The following is a 22785-nucleotide window of genomic DNA, read 5'->3' on the forward strand; positions in this document are numbered from 1 at the left end:
AACGTTGCAGGGATGGCACGCTGTCAATCAGTAATCGGAACGACTCGAAGCGAAACAGCGAACGGATCACCTCAAGCGAATTGAGAGTTTTAAAGTGTTTGTGTAGGGCTTAAGTATTCTAAGTGTTACAACAGTTAATACAGTTTTAAGTTGTACTTTGGTAAAATTTTATTTATCCCGAACGCCAGCGCGCAACAATATTAACTATTTTCTGTAGTGGTAGAATCAGAATCAATCAAAAATATCTTCTCAAATAATCCCTTAAAAATATTACAGACCAGCTAAGTAGGCTTGTACTGTTCAGAACTCAAAACATTTGCTTATGATAGTTTTTAATATTTTTATTTTACCGTTCGATTCAATACAAATAAATATTTAAAAAAATGCTGACCGCTCCAGCATCTATCCAGTGACGTATTCATCATTAACCAGCACTTAATTTCAAATTAAATAGAAAAATTCACTATTAAACGGACAACCTTACCACTTTTCTATTGAGACCTGGGGAGGAATTCTAAAATTTTACTGTACTACCTGGGCCCCACGGTTTCCGCCACGTGAAAAATGTAATTTAGTAGTTTCCGTAGCGCTATCTATGTACCTTAAATTCATCCTCAATAAAAGAATATCTAATACAAAAAAACCCTTTTAAAATCGGAGTGGTACCTTCTAAAATAAGCCCATTCAAGCATACATCGATTATAAATCAATTATTAATTTATATAAAAATTTTATGCTGGGAAACTCGCTAAAGATGCATCTTTCAGTATGCAGTAGGAGGACTAATGTCGAATGATCTTCCTTTTCTCTTTCTTCTTCTCTGGAGGCGCCGGAGTCCAACAAAGCCGTTTCTGTAAAAAAAAGGAGGACCAATATCGAAATTCAATAGGACTCGCGATGCTCGGTGTCCTTACCCACTTATAATCAAAATAATGGTTTAGGAATGCATTTAGAACACTGAAGTATGAAACCTATTTAGAACAAACATTAATTATTGTTTATGTAGATTAATCACGGCAATTTTTTTTTAATTTGACATATTTCACATTTTATCTCTTTAAAAGTTTAATCAAACTATACCGTTCATTGTAAGTAGATACTACGTGAAATAGTTCAGAACTTCCGTGACCTTTTTTTAAAGAATTAGTTTTTGAGGCTAACGTGACACGTTGGTAAAATATATGATTTGTAAGAACTAGTAAATGCCACGTTTTCATATAAACAACGATAGGGTCATCCTCACTCCGTTCGATAATAAAAAATATAATATAAATTCTTAAAAAGGTCAGTAAGGCTATCTTTGGTAATACATAAATTGGGGTGGCAAACGAAAACAGTTTTAAAACATTAGTAACAAAAATATCACTGTATGCAAATTATCTTGATTGTTGATTTTAACTGTATTTTACAAAATCAAAATCATTTTTAATGTTTTTTTAAGAACGCGTTTTCTCGTTCTGAAATAATATTAATTGTAATTAAAATCATAACTTTTTTATTCCTTTACAGGCTCTTTCAGATTATCATGTCCTTAACATCCATTGACGGTGCAGTTTCATAGAGAATAATCGACAAGAATCTCAGAGCTTACTCTTTTTCTCAAATTAATAAACCTACAACAATGCAGAAAAAAAATACAAAACAATTTTAAATTAATGCATACGTCACTTTTGTATCTTTCAATTGTATTTACATTTATTATCATCCCGGGCTAGAACTTAGGTTAGAATTAAACAATCCCAGGTTTAATAAAAAAAAAAGAGTCCTTTTTGAATCTAAGGACTTACTAGGGAAAGCGAGTAAGTATCAGAGCTTCGTGGTTTCACTATACTTTACATTTTCACTTACATTTTCTGTTTTTAATAATTGAATAGTAAACAGTATTCTTGTTTATTCGCTTCTGCATTTATGGACGCTAATCATCACAATAGCCAAACTAATTTGAATTTCCTTTTCATTGATATATCATACCTACTATTGAATTAAGCGGAAAACTGAAGTAGGCTAAAATCTTTTTCATTTAATTTAAAAATTCGTGTAATGTTCATGTAACTTAATATACTTAATAGGGTTTATCTAAGCACTCAACAGGTAATACTTTATAGCGGTACCCATATGAAGGATCCCATTATCACTCTCAAGCCAAAATCCCGAAAACTGCCCAGCCTAGTACAAAGGGGCCTTCTCGCATAATTTATTGCCGGAATACCCTCAACGGCACGGAGCGTCTCTTTTGGCTCTAGATAATTAGGTGCGTCCATTTAGTCATACTAATACGCTATTGATCCTGAAACAAATGAAGAACAACGATATTTTATTTCCAGGAAACTTATGATATAGTTGAAATTCCTCAGTGGTATTTGCACGATGAGCAAATGCTCGACATTGACATTGTGATGTCTTTAGGTTATGGCTGCTACTTAACAAGAGTGGGCCGTAAACTCCTTTTCCAGTGCATGATGTAATAAATTAATTAAAATGGTCGCTTCCCTCGAAACAGCTACACCAGGGTGTCTTAATTATAAAACCAATGACGCCCTATTAAGAGATTTGTATGTGTTTAAAACACCTTTGTTTAATTTTTATTTGAAATTCCTTTTTTAATAAATTGTAAGGAAGTTAATTATAAACGCCAAAATTAAATTGTCCATAAACCATAACTGACTCCATAAATCTTATACATATTTCAATTATGTCAAGAATTTTAACCTTAACTGGACATTTTTTACTGGTGGTAGGACCTCTTGTGAGTCCGCTCGGGTAGGTACCACCGCCCCGCCTATTTCTGCCGTGAAGCAGTAATGCGTTTCGATTTGAAGGGTGGGGCAGCCGTTGTGACTATACTGAGACCTTAGAACTATATCTCAAGGTGTGTGGCACATTTACGTTGTAGACGTCTATGGGCTCAAGTAACCACTTAACACCAGGTGGGCTCTGAGCTCGTCCACACATCTAAGCAATAAATAAATAAATCCTCAAATTTGTTTTGTGTAACTCATTTGTTTACCGGTATTGAAATATTAATATAATTTGTTAAGTTTATTAGCTAACAATTGTCTGACATTTCTTACTTGCTACAAGTGGTGGAAGAAAATATCTCTGTCCTACAAACCTCTTTAAATGTCAAAACGTGATATAATAAAGTAGATTAAACGTACTTTTTCACATTCCACCCAAAAAAAATATAGGAACACGTAATCTACATAAGATATTTTGTATGAAATGCAGTGAATTAGGCTGGGGATCATCGCGCTTACTTATGCCACAATTAAAATTATTATAATACCTATCAACTTTTAAAAATTCTCATACACGAACGCAAAAGATGCAAAGAAATTCTAAGTTTTACTGTGATATATTTTGACTAAAAATACAGCGAATTTAAGTCCGCTACGTCCCCTATTTTTTTTTCTTCTAAATTGTGCAAGAATTGTAAGGCATCATTCTTCCACCAAATGTTCTAAAGCATCGCACGAACGTTAGTGTAAGCTATAATTTATGAGGCAATTCATCAGAGCTCTAAAAGGCAGCACGCCTTATTCTATACCTGAAAATAATATGATGTTAAAAAATCCTAACAATAGTGTATCGGTAGGCAGCAGTTTGGCTCTGCCCCTGTCATTACTAGGTCCATGGGCGAAGGTAAGTACTCACCATCAGGTGGGCCGTATCCTCATCTGCCTACAAGGGCAATAAAAAAACACAATATAATTTTTCTCCTACCTACGCCAAAAGTTCGGTTTTCCTCCCGCTGTATAGGGAAGAAAGTCTAACTTTTTCTCCCTGGATACTGACAAGTGCGTATGCGCGTTAGTGTCTACGTCTGCTCTCACGCACCAAAAAATCTCCGCCATTGTTGTGCTCGGGTAATTTGCAATATTGTGTTTAGTGTAAAAGTAAAATAAACAAAAGGCAATAAAATTTAATAGTGAAGTATTAAACAATTGTACTATTATACAAACAATAGAGAGATAAACATAATATTGTACGGTCAAGCGCGCACGTTATATTACATACGGACGCATTTTGCATCGAATTCATTCATTTTCGAATCAATTCGTGTACCGCCATCAGCAAGGCGATGCGTACTGTTATACGGAATCGAGAAAATATCTTTTTTAAAAAGATTTTATTGATGAAATAGACATATAAAGATTTCATGACGACAATGACGGCAACCGTGCCGTGTGGAATTAGGAATAGGACTGACTGACTAGGGAGGGGGTTGTTCTCTAATAAAGGATCATAAGTGCTGATACTATTCGGGAAAGGTGATGATGAAAGCAAAGCTAGAAACCAGAGGGTATCATAACAGTACGATATTTTGTACCATATCATCATCTATCAGTTAGTTTAATTTTATCAATAAATATTTTTTGAAGTCATCATAGTTGCTATCATTATCATAACATATGGAAGCCTGGAAAAACTGTACAAATAAAAAAATCACAAAATCGGTACTAGCCTTACTGCTGCAGTGCCTAAAAGTACAGAGCACAATAAAACCTTGTACGAACCTATAAGTAAAGTAAACTAGCGGCTAAAGTGATCACATAGATGATTATGCAAGTATTAGCAAAACCTTTAATTTCCAATATTTAAAACCATATATTTTGTTGACACCCTTTTTCTCAAATTGCGTGATATGGTTTTACTCAAACAGATACTATACTTAATATACATTCTGTACGACTCAAATCTCAGTTATGTTTCAATTTTATTAATAAATCCAAACAATTTTATATATAACTAGGTTTTGCCCGCGACTTCGCGCCTGGAATAGTTACTTTGGGATAACACTAAATTTTACCCGCGACTTTATTTACATAGAAAACGATTTTGAAACATTATTTATTAGTGATCTGCTCGTATTGGTCTTACGTGCGTGATCTTATATAGTTTATAGCCTTCCTCAATAAATGGGCTATCTTACACCGAAAGAATTTTCCAAATCGGTACAGTAGTTCCTGAGATAGCGCGTTCAACCAAATAAACAAACTCTTCAGCTTTATAATATTAGTGTATAGATTTCAACGCAAACCGTGAAGGTAGTCTTGACTTGAATATTTTAAAGACTCATTCATCACTGCGGTGTACTATATCCGAACATGTTTTCAGTAATATATCCTTAGGTCGTAGAAAAATAAGAATAAATTGAATTGAAATCACATTGAAAATCGATGACACTTTCAAACAATTATTAAAAAATAACTATAGTTAACATTTAATGTTTTTTAATTAGTTTCTTCAATTGGTATATATGTATGTATACTCTAAAAACTAATTAAAATCACAGATTAATTCGATTAGTCATTGCCAATTACGCCGAGTAAGATCCAATTGCGCATATGAAGTAACACACACAGTTTTAGTGCTATCGTATTGATTTATAACAATAACAAATATTATATATAATATAAAACATAATAATATATTATAATATTGTATATATAGCACTAAAACTGTGCCTGTTACTTCATTTATATATTTGAAACTACTCAGTATTTAAATTATATTATAATCCCTACAACATTATAAGATTTTACTGTGATTTTCGAGCGACTCGACTTAAGTATATCTTCACAAAAACATAACTACAAATCAAGCAGTTTTATGTAAAATATAACGTCTACACTTTACGGAAAATATTTGAGAATATTTATCACAGAACCTGTGGACATACATAATTAAAGTTGTTTTTCCTCGAAATGATAAAATAAAATAAAAACATATTTTAACGAGAAACAAATCAGGAAAAAATTCTAAATTAATTTTCCCAGGATGATCTGTCACAGCTATCAGGATATCGTGTCAGTAGCTTGTAGGGCCCACTCGGATTATGGAGGTAATACGACCCTGGGGTGTCTGTAAGTAATATTATAGCTTCAGGCGCATTTATAATGAAAACGTTAAGTAACATTCACTCCCACACGCAGTATTTTATTCGAAAATAACATTAATAATTAAGAAGATACTTATTACTTATTATACCCATGTATATAATATGTATAATCTATTTATTTATTTATATAAAAATACAGTTTAGCTTCGTAAAACTATAGCACAAATTGAGTTGCTCTTATAAGGAGAAACAACATTTAAAGCTATTGCTTCACCACTATTTTTATATCTTTTTATATTTAAATATTGCAAAAATGCTTTTTATATGTCTAATGTTCATTCTAATGTTTTTTATGTTTCAATATTCGAAATTCTATTTATGTCATCTTTATATCATATTAACCTCTTTTAAGATTAATCGTATAGAGGTTACATATGTATTATCGGTTTACTGGTATTCTGTTCGAGAACGAAGTCTACTTCGCGGGTGAACTCAACATATAAGGATTTACTCAAACAAGTACACACATTAAGCATTCGACTTATCCCTGTGGACCGTTACTTAAAATTGCATCGTTTTGTTACGGGCTAAGTAAAGTAAGTACAGTGCTTAGTGGTACTGGTATTTGGACTGAGCTGCGGAAGTTAAATGAAGTTGAGTGTAATTACTCTCGGAGAGGCGGTTAACTTGGCTCAGTTACGGCGACAGGCTCCGCCACACGCCTTCCGCACTCTAATTGAGGCCAATATTAATAATGAAATACGCCCTTTCACAGATAAAAGGAAAATTTTGCATGTAAGTAATTTTATGATGCAGCGCAAATTGAATTTAAGACTCGTCGGAGAGTCATTAGACAAGCTAAATTTCAGTTTCTAGTGTCGTAATCCCATTATTGTCGATAAGGAATTTAGAGTACCGTACATTTTCAGTTAATTATTATAATTCATAGAACTTGAGTGAACACCTCCAAGCAAAATTTTATCTGTAGATAGCATCAGGTAAGTTTAATAAGAACACGCAAATATCGAAAAGTGCCACAATGTCAAGTCATTTTTATTGTCACTATTTTTATTACCATTTTGTACTGTGTGGATGAGAAACGGCTCCTATGAGCCATTTTTCATGCACAATCTATATGTCTATTGTCTATATGTCTATCTACAATCTATATATCTATATGTCACAATGGCAATGCTGCCATGGAGACCTGCGGCCACAATCATATTAATAATTGTTCAAAACGGAATGACGGAATGTGTTTCGGGTAGAAACAGGTAGGATGCTAATAACTACGTCTTGTCACCAAAAATTACGTAACTTTTTTTCTAGTTTATGGAAGTCGTTCGTGAACACGTTTTAAGTACGTATTACTTTAGAAAAATGGGTGTACCTGCAACGGGCTTTGAACACAGGGATCGCCGCATTACTTGATTGAGCATACCAGGCCTCTTATCCTTTATACAACGGCGAATCCAAAATTTGAGTGTATATTTATGAGTATACATTGCTGAAAGTCAAATATCTGTCACTACAAAACAAAATTACTTAAAGGGATCCAGGATAGCATATTTTTCTGAATTCTTCCAACCTTAGTGTTTTGGGTTCAATCCATATGCCAACACAAGTGCCAGAAACTGGCGAAAGTGGATCAGAAACAAAAATAAACTGAATCAGAACCAGATCTGATTCAATAGAGAATCACGTGGGTACGAGTTAATGGTGCCATATAGGATTAGGATAGCCCGCCGACCAAGTGACCCTGTGGTCGTGACGCTGAGTAGAGTTTTTTTTTATTGCTTAGATGGGTGGACGAGCTCACAGCCCGCCTGGTGTTAAGTGGTTACTGGAGCCCATAGACATGCACAACGTAAATGCGCCACCCACCTTGAGATATAAGTTCTAAGGTCTCAGTATAGTTACAACGGCTGCTCCACACTTCAAGCCGAAACGCATTACTGCTTCACGGCAGAAATAGGCAGGGTGGTGGTACCTACCCGTGTGGACTCACAAGAGGTCCTACCGCCAATAAAGAGTATAATGTATAGAGTATAATACCAAGTCTTATTATTTTCTCACACAACTTCAAATCACTGTAAACATGGCGTGTGCATTCCGAACTATGAATGATCAAAATAATTTCACATTGTGGCATCTGTTAGTAGTCCATTGGCATTCCATTCAGCGCGTTAAGAAGAGACGGGTAACGGGAACGACCGCCTGTTTTGCTGCCTAGTGAGCAAACTAGCGATTCACTCGCATTTGCAATTCGTTTGCGGACTACGAAATACTAAACCAAGTATTTTGTGTAACCGGATTTCTCTGTTTAAGATTTAGATTCTGGATGTTTGGACGATTTCGTCTCATATTTTTTCTTCTCTGAATTAGGTAGGTACATGTTTGACGTATACTTGCAATAATCGTGTATTTTAATTACAAATGAAATCAATTTTGCTTAATGTATTAAAGTTATAACTTTTATGAAATGGATTTTTTTGGCTTCAGTTATCACATTGTTAAAATGAATAAACACCATTTTACATTTTTAACTAAGGCGATTACGTTGATTCATTTATGTACGATAAAATCGTGCGAGTCTAATGTGGTCCGGTTTTTTTTTATAGTTTATATGGGTGGACGAGCTCACGGCCCACCTGGTGTTAACTGGTAACCAGAGCCCATAGACATCTACAACGTAAATGTCGCCATCCACCTCGAGACAATAGGCGGGGTGGTAGTACCTATATACCCGTGCTGACTCACAAGATATCCTACCACCAGTAATTACTCAAACACCGTTGCATCGCTCGACACGAATGCACCGGGCGTCTTATCCCTAGGCCACGAAGACTAATTTTACTAAACTATTAAACTAATTAAGAATATTCAATTAATTAAGTTTCATTTATTATATATATAGTATATTTATTTATTTAAACATATTTTTTTTTGTTCTGATGAGAATTTATTTTCCCCATTTTCAAAAATATAATTAGGTGCCAAAAAGTTATGTTTGAAATCAGTCGGTTGCCGACAATTTTCCACGAATGAACTACCAAGACTAGTCCTCCATTGTTGAGTTTATTATAGCATAACATATCATTTATAGCAATCCTCACACCGAGTCTGGAAATAACATCCTTAAAATAATATACTTAATACAAAAGTTCAAAAGTGTTACTTCGTACTGCTTAATGACTTCATTTTAACTGTTCAAGTAGATCTACAATGTTTTTTTTTTAAATTATAATTAATTTTACTTAAGGGTCAGAGTCTAGTAAAATCTCGAATCTATCCAGAAATACATGAAGTTAGCGTCAGAACGGTACTTCGATAAGGCCATGCGTCATGATAATCGCCTTATCGTAGCCGCCGCTGACTACTCCCCGAATCCTGATCATGCAGGAGCCAGTCACCGTCGACGCCCTAGACACGTCCTTACGGATCCATCAGATCCAATAACCTTTGCACTAGACGCCTTCAGCTCTAGGAGCAGGCTTAGGGACCCCGGTAACCGTACTCGTCGAACTCGACAAAGAGTTCGCCGTGCAACCTAACCCATGAATCAGCTCGCTGAGTTTCTCGCCGGATCTTCTCAGCGGGTCGCGATTCCGATCCGGTAGTAGATTCATTCGCGAAGCAGCTGCTCTTGAGCTGTTAGGTCTCCTTCGGAGGCGCTCGGGTAGCTGTTAGCAAATCCTACCCCTCCTGGCTGAGCCTTTGCTCGCCCACCTGTCCTGGTGAAACTGGAAAGGCCTTCGGGCCACCAGTAATCCTTCAATCATAAAAAAAAAAAAAAAGTCTAGTAAAAATATAAACGCCAAACGTCTGTAGATACCCGCATTCTGTTGAAAACTTCTCACAGTAGCTCGGGCTTGACTGTGTAGCGACATAGCTGAGACAGTCTGTGTCGAGTCGTCGCACAATAAACAGGTTGCAAACTGTCGTGTCTTATTAATAATTATCACCCTGCATAATATCACACACGCTCTATACTATACGATACTATATGTAATACTACGAAGAAGTGGCTATTACTAAAGCATGCACAGTGTAGGTGACCTGAACAATGAACCACCATGAACGATGAACAACCATGACCAAGGCTGGTAAATAACAATGAAAAAAAAGGTCCGTAACACAGACCAAGAAAACAGCAACGTTGAAAACAGCAAACAGCAGCAATACTTACTTTTTTTATGAAGGAAGGAATACTTGAATAAATTAAAAAATTATGTTTAATAATAAAATATCCCTATAATTATTTCAATATGTTCAAAGACATGATCTCAATATGATAACACAAACAAATTTCATACATCAAAACAGTGATACATTTCCTCGAGTCTCAATTTACAAGAATAAGATACTTAAAAACAAAACAAGATAAAGTCACATTGTATTCCTTTGAGGGTAATAACGGGGGCTCTGTGAGAGCGTAGCTCGAGGATAAGCGAGTCGATGTGAACTCCGGCTACTTGGAATAATGTTCATAATTTTTACAAGGAGGGCAACACGAGCGAATCCAAGATTAACAATTGCCCTAAGCCGGGGAACGAGAAAATTAACTTTTAAATGTAAATTTTACGAGGAAGTCATAACGTGAAAGCTGCCGCGGTTAGCTCTGATTTATTGCACTTGAAATTGAAAGTGTTAAAGGAGTTGCAATCTGAAAAAAGTTTTAATAGGTACCTCTTTAAAGAATTATAAATCATGATTGTGAAGCGAATTTAACTTTGCAAAGTTGTAGAACATTAAGACTCATCCACTTGGCTACCCATTTAATGACAACGATTATTACGTTAATCGACAACAAAAAAGACCAACAAAATAATTACCTCTTAAAAGGCACAACAAGTATAGCTCTACTTTAGTACTATTGAAATTAACAACAATCTATATGTTTTTGAAGAATGGAGATATTGGTGCGAAGTTCGGTCCATGAAATACCAAGCATTCGTCTCCAGCACCACATCTCCAGAGCATCAACCTTCTTTCTCTCGACCTGCCGAAAAGTCTTTCAAAGCTGCGTCTTTCGGCGCTCGTGCATGGACGCATACTATCATTATTTGGACATGTCTCCCGGCGAGGAAATGACTCTATAGAGCGCCTTGTCGTTCAGGGCAAAGTAGAAGGCACCAGACCGCGTGGAAGGTTGCTCATGCGATGGACCAACCAGATCAAGTCAGCAGTTGGCGGCTGTTTGCATGAGTGTACTGTTACGGGGTGGGTCCAGGAGCTCTTTTTAAAAAAGGACACGGCGACTGGCACGGAGTTTATTTTATTAAAGAAGTAGTACAAATGATGTGTGTTTCCGCTACTCAAGCCAAATCTGTTCTGCTGCGCTTTAGCAATATATCGTCTTTATATAGAGACAATGCATTCAAGAATGCCTTAGTCGGCATTATTATTTATATTACGTTATTATTGAGGGGCATATGTAACATCCCCCTCCTTAAGATTCATCGTCACCGATGAATGGTCACGGACGTTGACGTTGAGATAAACTAGAGCGGTAAGTATAGAATTTGGCTTTTGTTTTGGATAACAAAATAGGAAAACTAAAACATACGATACAGGATAAAACAAGTAAGTACTTAAAATAAAATAGTAACTATATCTTAAAGAAATAAACGTTAAGTACAATATCAAAAACACTTAAGTAATTATTAAGTAAAATACGAAAACAGGATATAGTAAGTAAATCTATAATTATTAAAGGTCTTAATTATAATTATTAATTAAACTTATACAATTTATTTAAAAGAATATAATGTATTATAACGTTACTCGACGACGACATTATTAGACGAATTTGACAACATAAGATTTCTCCTAAAAGGCCTAGGATATGAATAGTCTTTTTCACTATTTATTTGCACAGTTTGTGTAACATTATTATGATCGTTTTTACGATCTTTGTTGCATTGATTAAAGATTTGTATACAACAATGAGAATTATGTTTACTTGAACAAAACCATCTACGAAATCTAAATATAAGGTACAAGAAAAACAGAACAGTAAGAGAATAACTTATAGACATATAATGAACAGCATATTTTTGAAAGTGCGAAGGACTTTCCAAATGATTTAATTCTTTTTCTAGAGTATCTAGATGAATACTGGCGTGTAACAATGAGTCTAAATTATTAAGGTTATTTAATTTTAACAAGGGAAGTCTAGCTAAAGTTTTATTTAGTTTTGTACGTTCGCAACAATCATCTTCCAAAATGTTGAAGTTAGCTACTTGAGTTGTTACATTAGAAATAAATGTTTCACTAGACGAAAATTGTAAAGTTTTGAAGAAAGCTTTACAGTCTTTAAACAGGGACATTATTCCTGTTCCTAACAAAATATAATCATAGTTGAGACTATTACTAGAACAAGTTACATGTAATTTTCCAGGCTCAGATTGAACAAATATCCATCTATTTTTATTAAGTTTAAAGAAGGAATCTACGTGACCCCTTAAGAGTTTTACCGAACATGACCTTGGAACCTTATTGACAACTTCGGTTAAGATAACTGTCTCACACGTTGGGTTCGCAAGCGTCGAATACACATTACCTAATTCACAAATATAACACTTTTCACTCACGAATTTGCACTTGTCTAAGTCTTCTAACAGTGAGTAAAGCATACGATCTGTTGTTAATGCCATGTATGGCTTGTTTGGTGCTATAAGTGCATAAGTGTCTGGTTTTGTTAAGTCATAAGGAACTGGCATAGGAACAATATGGTAAAGATTATAGACTTGAGGTAACACGAGGGGTATCTTGATTATAGTGATAATACGATTATTATGATAGTAGCATACTAGTTTAGAAATATCGATAACTTCGTGAATGTTCTGTAAAGATATTGATATAGGAAGTTCGCAATGCTTAGGTAAGTCATTTATATGTTTCTCCAACTCGACATATAATTGATATGGGCTGAGTACAGTCGGGTGCAAAATATTCATTTTACTAAATAAAATAGCGTTGTTTATGTCTTCGATATCGAAAGACAATGCAATGATTATACTTTCTAAGGACTGGAATAAAGAATTAAATTTTGTTTTAATTTGTAATTTATCGTTAGAATTTATAATATATTCGAATGCCGAATTTATGATTTCTAGATTTTTATTTAGACGTTTCTCGTTTTCACTGAATTTTAACATTGAATTATTAAATGTGGAAATTGTAGATTTTATCACATGTATATTATCACGCATAAGATGCGCTAAAGCTTTTTCGTCTGACTGTACTTGGTCGATAGCATCAGAGAACTTGACACCGTCGTTGGAATCTAGAGTGCCAAAGAATGTTTTAAGAACAGAGCCACCAAAGTCGAGTAGCCCACGTTTTGATCTACTTTGTCGACTACTAGTAAGATAGGATACAGATGCAAACTTTTTGATGTTATTATCGTGTTGACTTTGTAATGACGAAATGGCGTTCATGCAATCGAACTGGATTTTGGAGGACTCGAAGTCCTTACAGAAAGAGTTTACTTTTTCAAATAATTGATCTACTTTATCAAGATGAGACTGTATGTTATTAGTGTTTAAATAAGTTACAACATTCCAGTTATCATTAGTAAATTTGACGTCAGATAGTCTATCGTAGTATAGACCGGGACTATCTGTTATCTGGGTTATGATTTGATGACTTGTACATAGCACTAAGATGGGCCTGAAAGGGAACAGAAATAGTAATAAGTAAGCATTCGTTTATTATCACCACTAAATCAAATATTGTAAAATAGTAAACATATAAAATAGTAAAAGTTTCAAATAGTTATTCAGTGTAAGATTATTATTATAATTATAATATAATTTTTTTTCTTTTTGAGTAAAAGAATTAAGTATGTTCGAAAATAAAGGGATTATTTAAACGAGTTAGCTTTAATAAGACTATAGTGCGTCGTCATTTGCTAATTTTATTTCATCATAATGGTGACGCACGTGTTTACGGTTCATTAATAAGGTGACCGTGTGGTTGCCGTTTATTTTTATGATTTTGTATGGACCCTTCCATACAGGAGATAAGGCTTTGTTTTGCTTATGATGGCAACGGACGTAGACCATGTCACCAATATTATAGGTAATCGGTTTCGAGTGAGAGTCGTAGTATTTTTTTGATCTTTCTTTTGACGACTCTATATTTTGTAAAGCTTTTTGACGGCTGTAATATAACCGGTGATTAAGTGCTCTTATATAATCGCTGTATGTATTAAGGTCGAGAGAGTCTATACTTTTAGGGATGTAGGGTTTAAACCCGAATAACAGTTCTAATGGTGAAAAGCCTGTGGTAGAGTGGATATTGGAATTGTACGCTAGCATTGCTGTTCTAAGATATAAGTCCCATGTATGTTGGTTTTCAACTATATACGACCTAAGATATTCTTTCAGAGTCGAATGACTTCTTTCTAGGGCGCCACAAGTCTGCGGGTGATATGGAGAAGCAAAAATGTGTTTTATTCCGAATAAACGCTCTAACTGCTTCATTACTTCGGAAGAGAAGTTAGCACCTTGATCTGTAATAATGATCTTAGGGATACCGATATGGGAGATATACTTTACTAATGAACGAGCTGTTTCTTCGGCGGAGCATGTGACCATGGGATATGCTTGAGAATATTTAGTGAGATCGTCTTGTAACGTAAGAATGAATTTGAATTTGTTATGGTGTGTTTCGGGTAATGGCCCCACTAAATCTAGGAATAACTTTTCATTAGCTCTAGTGGCGGTAGACGTGATTATCATTGGGGAGCGATTAACTTGGCGCAGCGGTTTGTTTATTTGGCACGATTTGCAATTTTTGACATAGTTTTCTATGTCTTGTCGCATATTTTTCCACCAATATAGTTCTTTTATTCGTCCTAACATACGAGCGACTCCGGGGTGACCTGCAGTCGTGGAATCATGGTGATCTCTTAATATTTTTTTGATTTCGGAAGGCGTAGGATATTGGATATTGTTATGGTAAATATTTACTTTGATTTGAGTGTCATGAAATAGAAACGCAACGATATTGTAAATTTTTGTAAATGACAATTTCGTGTAAGGGTCTGAGAAATCTGATATAGCACATTCTTTTTCCTCGCTATACCATGTAGTTATCATATCACGGTAACAACGTAAAACATTAAAAATATCTTTATACGTAAACTCATCGTAAAAATGAACACGGACAAACAAATGTGTAAATAAATGACTGGCGTTACCGGTAGAATAAAATGAGTACAGTTCTCTCTCCACTTCACGTATGTCAGGTATAGTTGTGGACATTTCTATGATTTCTGAACAATATGGTACAGACTCATCAAGGTCAATTGAGGTAGGGTAGGCTATCAGCTTACATTTAGCTTTAAGTAGAGAGTCGTTAAATTCCTGAATATTTGTGTTAAACGGATCTTTCGATTGTCGGGACACTTTTAGATATTGTTCATAGGTTTCAGGAGTTGACGGTGACGGTTGCGAGGGCAGTGATGGAGAAGGGACTTTTGTAGGAGGTTGAGTAGGGTGGCTAGGCATTTCTTGTCCAAGAGGGGTTTCTGAAGGGACGGAACCTGGGGCGTTGAAGTCTATGGGGGGTGGTAACGGAGACAAGTCATCGAACGTAAGGGGCTCATCTACTCGAGACTGTTCATCAAGGTATGGGGGTGGTTGTAAAACGGTTGGTTCATCGAGAGTATGAACGAGGTTGCGAGATAAGGAATCTGCGTTACAATTTAACTTCCCCTTTTTGTATTCAATCTCGTAGTCGAATTCTTCTAATTTTAACCTCCATCTAACTAACTTAGAACCCGGGTCTTTGCAGTTAAATAGCCACTGCAAAGGTTTATGATCGGTCACGATTTTAAACTTGTGTCCATACAGATAAGGTCTGAAAACTTTTGTGCCGAAAATGATAGCTAAACATTCTTTTTCGGTTGTAGAATAATTTCCTTCTGATTTGTTCGGGGTTCGAGATGCGAAGGCTATTGGGAGATCTTGACCTACTTCGCCTTGAGAGAGAATAGCAGAAACAGCGTAATTGGATGCGTCTGTTGTTAGTACGAAGGGTTTAGTAAAATCTGGGTACTGAAGGATAGGAGCCGAGGTTATTTTGTTTTTCAGTTCGTCGAAGGCTTTTTGTTGTTCACAACCCCATTGAAACGTAGCGTCCTTTTTTAGAAGGCTAGTTAAAGCTTTAGTAATATGGGAGAAATTTTCAATGAAGCGACGATAATAACCAACTAAACCTAGAAATGATTTTATATCACGTGGAGACTTCGGAACTGGGAAGTTAGTGACACAGAGAACCTTCTTGGGGTCAGGCATTACTCCTTTATCTGAAATAATATGTCCAAGATACTGTGCTTCTCGACGAAAAAACTCACATTTGTCCGGTTGTAATTTTAGGTTGTGTTCACGGAGCTTATGAAATATGTTTCTGAGGTTTTGACAATGAGACAAGAGATCGTGGTTGAAAGCGACTATATCATCTAAATATGTATAGCAATGAGTGCCTTGAAGGCCGCTTAGTACTATATTCATGAGTCTTTGAAATGTGGAAGGAGCATTTCGAAGACCAAAAGGCATACGCGTGAACTCGTAATGGCCCGAGGGCACACTAAATGCTGTTTTTTCGGTATCTTTCACCTTGACTTGATGAAACGAAGACGCGAGGTCAAGAGTGGTAAAGTATTTACTGTGGCCTAGCTGGTCCAGGATATCCGTGATGTTCGGAATAGGATAGGCATCACCAATTGTTACTTGATTTAACTTCCTATAGTCGATAACAATACGCCACTTAGGTTTACCGGAGGAGTCTTGTTTTTTTGGTACTACCCATATAGGTGCTGACCATGGTGAGATAGAGGGTTGAATGATTTTTTGACGTAGCATATCATTTATTTGTCTATGTACTTCCTCTTTATGACACTCAGGGAAACGGTAACTTTTAACAGCGATCGGTGTGTCAGATGTAGTGCGTATTTCGTGTTCAAGAGTTTTTGTACACGTGAGGCTGTCGCCTTCAAGAAAAAACACGTCTGAGAATTCGGAACAGATACTGCGTAAACATGTTTCTTCCTCCTTATTTAAGTGTTCGCACCGAATGGCATCTTGAACTCGTTTTTCCCGGACTGAGTTAAAGCTAATTTGGTAACAGCATGACTCGTGAGTACTGTCGGAAGTATTAGACGGAGGGTCATTTTCTAGAATCAGAGACACGGGTTCGAGGGTGAAAGATAGGTCATGTAACCTTACTTCCGACTCAGAGGTATTCAGGACAGACAAATTAATTTTGTTATTTGGTTTAACACTAACTAGACATTTAGAAAAATACACACTAGGATAGTCTACATGCGTGTTTTTTAAAATTAAACCTTCTTTTAACTCCGGGTTAGTAACAGCGCATTCAATAAACATTTCGCTTCTTGGCGGAACGATATAGTAGGGTTGTGACATATGTAACTTGAAACGCTGCGTAGAGGGGCTAAGTATGCCCAGGTATTTCTCTGAATAATTAATAAATGCACTATTTTTGTCTAAAAAATCTGATCCTATAATACCATCGTAATCCAGGTTAACATCTTTAACTACGTGAAAATAAAAAGGTGATAGATTCGATTGGTTAGTTTTTATTGACAAAAGGAATTTGCCCAGTGATTCACAGTGTGAATTTACGTCATTGATGCCTTTGAATTTTATTTTGTGATTTTCAAGAACTGGTAAACAAGGAATACTGGTACTTTTTATAAGAGATATTGAACTTCCCGTATCAACTAATAACGAAATAGGATTCGTGGTATGGGATGTATGAACAAGTATGTAAGGTAACGGTGTGTTTTTATGCTGAGAAATATCGTACACTGTCGGCAAATATTCTTGAGATATCGCCGATGGCATCGTTTGAGGGGTAAGTTGACTGATTGATTTACGAGTAGTATCTGGCTTAGCGGATACCGGGGTTGACTTATCATGTGACTTTGTAAACGATTTAGTAGAAGGCTTGGTAACCGGATTAGTAGACGAATTAGTAGACGAATTAGGAGACGAATTAGTAGACGAATTAGTAAACGAATTAGTAAACGAATTAGTAAACGAATTAGTAAACGAATTAGTAAACGAATTAGTGAACGAATTAGGAGACGAATTAGTAGACGAATTAGGAGACGAATTAGTAGACGAATTAGTAGACGAATTAGTAAACGAATTAGAAGACGAAATAATTGGGGAATTAGTGAACGAACTAGAAGTAGTTTTGCACGCTTGTGCATACGACCTAATAATTTCTTTGCATTGTTGCGATTTAGTAGAGTTACGTAATTTTGTGCCTGTTTGGTTTGCAGGCAATCGCCGGCACATTTGCGATACCTGACACGTTAGTTTAAATTACTGTCGGTTTTCTCGATTTCGCAACATTTAAAAGGCGAAGATTCCGAGTCAGGTGGAATATGATTAAGCGGGCGATATTTATTATACGAATTATTACGTAAGTTGTTATTGTATTCGCGTTTCTTACATTTCGCAATGTGATGACCTGGGTTTTTACAGTAACTGCAAACGATTTGAGGTGGAATTTTTTGTTTTGTGTCTATTTTTGTTGAATTAAATGAACTAGCTTGTAATGATAATTTTGGCTGTTGATGATGAGTTGAATGAGACTTAGCAACGAAGTTCTGGATTTTTTCCTCTTCAATGGCGATATTAATTGCTTCGTTAAGATTTTTGGGGTTACGACATCGCACCATGTTACCAATACGAGGAGTCAGTCCGAACATAAAAGAGTGTATCGCCAGGTCCTCTGTCATGGCAATACGACCTGATAGGTCTTTTTTTGATGTATTAGAATTATGGATTTCGGTCTGCATCTCGGTTAGGCACGTATCGATTCGTAAAGAAAATTCAGACACAGATTCGCCAGCACGTTGTTTACATGATTGCAAATCGAAAAATAGATGACTGTAGTGTTTAGTTTCTCCAAAATTTTGACGAAGAAATTCTCTCAACGATTCGAAGTTATCGAATATTTTATTTGAGCATGCTATTCTGGCTTTTCCTTCTAGCTTTGAAATTATAAATTTCAGTAATAGTCTTTTTTGACTGTCTGATGCAAGATCTAACGCATCCTGGCAGTTAGTCAAGAAGGCCGTAAGGGTCTCCCGACTTCCATTATATGGGTTGATAAAATTACATAGTACTTGAATAGGATATTGTTCGCTCAAGACTATTTCACTTTTAGTAGACATTATTACGAGTATTCGCTTTTGACAGTAACAAAACAGACACTAGCAGAAAGAAGGTCAACTAAAAAAATGTAATGATTCACTCACCGCAAGAATATCAGAGCTGTTAACTTCATCGGAGAACGCACGGATGATGGGATGGCAGCAAGGCGTTTGGCAGGCTTATACTGGAAGTCTTAATGTCGCAAACGGCAGGAACCGGCTTAGCAGGAACGAGTCAGCAGGAACGTTGCAAACGGCTTAGCAGGAACGAGTCAGCAGGAACGTTGCAAACGGCTTAGCAGGAACGAGTCAGCAGGAACTGGTGCAGTAGGGACGAATCAGCGGCTTGAATTTTCACGGGTACTGGAGCTTCGGGCGAATCTTCGGGCTTGTTTCACAGGAACCAGCAGGACGTCGATATCAGGCTTATTGGTTTTTGCGTGTTTTTGTCAGGTTGACACCAGCCGATCAATACTGACCGGCACGAGCGGGTATGATGTGGCAGATTTTTGTAAGTTTTTCTTTCTCACGATGTTGAAGATGGCGTTGAAGATATTTTGCAGGTTTTCTTCCTTTACGATATTGATGATGAGAGCAGCGGCAATGAGCGCAACGTAGAATCAAGAGCTCAAGACAATCCGGATAGCCAGTGTAACGTACTGACTATCCCACTTCTGACACCACTGTTACGGGGTGGGTCCAGGAGCTCTTTTTAAAAAAGGACACGGCGACTGGCACGGAGTTTATTTTATTAAAGAAGTAGTACAAATGATGTGTGTTTCCGCTACTCAAGCCAAATCTGTTCTGCTGCGCTTTAGCAATATATCGTCTTTATATAGAGACAATGCATTCAAGAATGCCTTAGTCGGCATTATTATTTATATTACGTTATTATTGAGGGGCATATGTAACAGTACCAGGTTCACCACAAACCGGGAGGAATGGCGATTGCTCGTGAGGCGCATAAAATCTGCCCACAGCAATGATGCTGGATGACGACCACGACCGCTCTGACAAGAGTGATACGACCTACGATACGATACGATATGTTTTTGTGAAAAATAAGTTACAATTACTTATTTGATTTAGAATTATGTATTCTGTCAAGTAAATATGCGGAATCAATCTAAATATACGAATTCCTATTTCGAATAGCTATCAAGTGCGACGCTTTGGAATCCAAACTTAGATGGAAGAGAAATCTGAAACGATGACTGATAGCATCAAGGTAACGAATGTGTACAATCAAAACTTTGAAAAGATTCATTGCTGCAAATTTTACGCGGGCAAAAAATGATCCAGTTCTATTCGAAAAAATTCAAGGCGAAAATTATTCGAGTCGGGTGCTCTGATTTTCACATAGAAGTTTTTCATTTCCGTTCAAAATGTACAAAGCAAAAAAATGTTTTACACTAACTTCGTCTGAAATATGTGCAATTAGGTCAGTAAAATACTGCATATATGTATGTAATATGTTGTGTCAAAAATACAACCCACGTTCTTTCGATTACGTTTTCGCATTGCTGAGGATAAATTTTAATATCGCTCTAATTAGTACATCTAACACCGATTAATTAACTTTTTTTTTTCGCGCCTGGTACCGAACCTCCTACGAGGTCCCCGTGCCTAGGGGGCACGCGGGGTATGTGGACATGACAATCTGCAGGTGTTAGGAGCAGACCACGAGTCCGAGGATGTTTTAGGGCCCTACCGGACTAAGCTATTCCCCTGCCCTCTTACACCCGACGTACGATCTCCGTCCGGAGTCAGATCTCGATCAGAGTACGGAGGTTCCTGCTGTCAACACTACAACCAGACTGGCGGCGCCACCCCGAGGAAGCCCGACCGACGGGTCTTCGAGGCGATAGTCAACGACCAACGACGACAGTTTCAGTGGTACGGTGGCCCTGATAGGCCGCCCGGGCGGTGCCGCTGGTGTTCCGAGATACCACGCTGGGCCAGAACCAATACGACTTGGCTCCACCGTCATACCTATATCTAACATAAAACACTAAAACATCCCGCTTCGAAGATAAAATAAACGGTATTCCCAAATAATTGAGACTTCAGATTAATTGAGAAATCGGTGGGTGACTATTTTACACTGGCAAGTCGCTCCTTAAAAGCGACAATAAAACATATTTTTATGTACTATCGAGAATGGCTTCCGAGAAATGAATGTTCCTAAAATATCATAAATATACATTCTTACGTTTCACATTCACACGTCGCATTGTAGCTTGATTGCGTAAATACACGTACCTACGTAGCAGAAGTGTCACGTTTTTGTTTCCCGCGTACTACGATATGTAAATGTACATGACGCTTCCGTTCAATTGAATGTTTTCGATTTAGTAAAAATACATTTGATTCTATTTTATAACTGCCAGTGCTTACGGAACCAACCGTCTGCACCGTAAGCACATGTGTCAATTGGAAAGTGAAACGTGTCCGTAGTCCTATTCCGAGATTGCCGTGCAAGCCACTTGAACAGCTATCGATCTAGCATGAAACATTGAACCATGGAACCATCCCCGACGTCCTGATCAAACTAGAACCTTAACTTGTCCCTTAAAATCAGTTTGGAGAAGCATATGTCCCTACGGCCAGAAAACACTGCTGGAAGCCGGATAACACGTAGCAAAAAAAGAGCTTCAAAATGTACTGTAATATTACAAATAAGATAAACAAATAACAGATAACACAGATATTCTAGGAAACAGGATCATCTTTGCTCTGGCAAAAACTAATGACTGTATCATCACAAATAGTTTCTGTGAGGATGCCTAAAGAAGCATTTGTAACAGCATCATGCAGAGAGCATCGCATATAAATGTCTTCGTAAACCCAGATAAAACCACTATATGATTTAAATATGCCTTCTTTTTTTTTCTGGCCAGGGCAAGAACGTCCTACCATGTCCCTGCGCCTGGGGGGCGCGCGGGGTATGTGGGACTTGACGATATGCTGATGTTGAGAGAAGACCGCGGGCCCAAGGAAATTTTAGGGCCCTACCGCACTAAGCGATTCCCCTGCCCTCTTACACCCAACGTACGATCTCCGTCCGGAGTCAGATCCCGATCAGAGTACGGAGGTTCCTGCTGTCAACACTACAACCAGACTGGCGGCGCCACCCCGAGGATGCCCGACCGACGGGTCTTCGAGGCGATAGTCAACGACCAACGATATCCGCGCCGGTATCCGCGATACGACGGCCCTACCAGGCCGCTCGGGCGATGCCGTTGGTGTTCCGGGATACCCCGCTGGGTCAGAATCAGCCTGCCGGGTCGGAACGCCCTCCTCTGACTCCCAACTCGACGGCGGCGGCAAAGCGCCGAGAGGGAAGAAGAGCTCTCCCTCTCCAGTTCCGCTGCCTCCTTCTGCGAAATGGAGGACTCGTAGATGTCGAGCGTCCCCTGCCAGGACTCATCCCTGCCGAGCATCATATGATTTAAATATACCTACTGCAATCTTTGCTAAACTAACTTTACTTTCATCAAATAAATATCAACCCAAACTTAAATGCAGATCTAAACCGTCCTTCTACTGTCCACCTCTGTTGTTTAATGATTAATCGATACGAAAATTGAAAGGCCGTGATAAATGAAATACCAACACAAAATACAACAATTCAGTAGGGTAGCAGCCCTTCAATCAATAGCCGCCGGACCAGCTAGATTGTCTGATAACTGACGACATTAAAAGATTAATTGACAAGCGAATTGCTATTCTTGGATTC

At 37.2% G+C, this 22785-nt stretch overlaps 1 protein-coding gene and 2 long non-coding RNA genes across 3 annotated transcripts in view; 1 reads left to right on the forward strand and 2 right to left on the reverse strand.

Annotated features, from left to right (window-relative positions):
• Positions 1 to 315: 315 nt before the first annotated feature.
• Positions 316 to 22785, reverse strand: part of LOC105841542 (uncharacterized) — a 28686-nt gene continuing 6216 nt past the window's right edge. Inside the window, exon 6 of the long non-coding RNA XR_005245302.2 lies at positions 316 to 851. This is a non-coding gene — a long non-coding RNA (uncharacterized LOC105841542). The remainder of the gene's footprint in view (positions 852 to 22785) is intronic.
• Positions 1052 to 2984, forward strand: LOC105841543 (uncharacterized). The gene is made up of 4 exons (XR_001139619.4): positions 1052 to 1284; positions 1510 to 1799; positions 2106 to 2251; positions 2325 to 2984. It is a non-coding gene; the product is annotated as an uncharacterized LOC105841543 (long non-coding RNA).
• LOC134199850 (uncharacterized) lies at positions 11105 to 19949 on the reverse strand. Its single transcript, XM_062671522.1, has 2 exons — positions 19152 to 19949; positions 11105 to 13519 (listed from the first exon to the last, which is right to left on the reverse strand). The coding sequence occupies exons 1-2, from the start codon at positions 19178 to 19180 to the stop codon at positions 11626 to 11628; spliced, it is 1923 nt and encodes a 640-aa protein (XP_062527506.1). The 5' UTR covers positions 19181 to 19949; the 3' UTR covers positions 11105 to 11625.

The sequence above is a fragment of the Bombyx mori genome, chromosome 12, assembly GCF_030269925.1.
Source record: "Bombyx mori chromosome 12, ASM3026992v2".
Taxonomy (NCBI): Eukaryota; Metazoa; Arthropoda; class Insecta; order Lepidoptera; family Bombycidae; genus Bombyx; species Bombyx mori.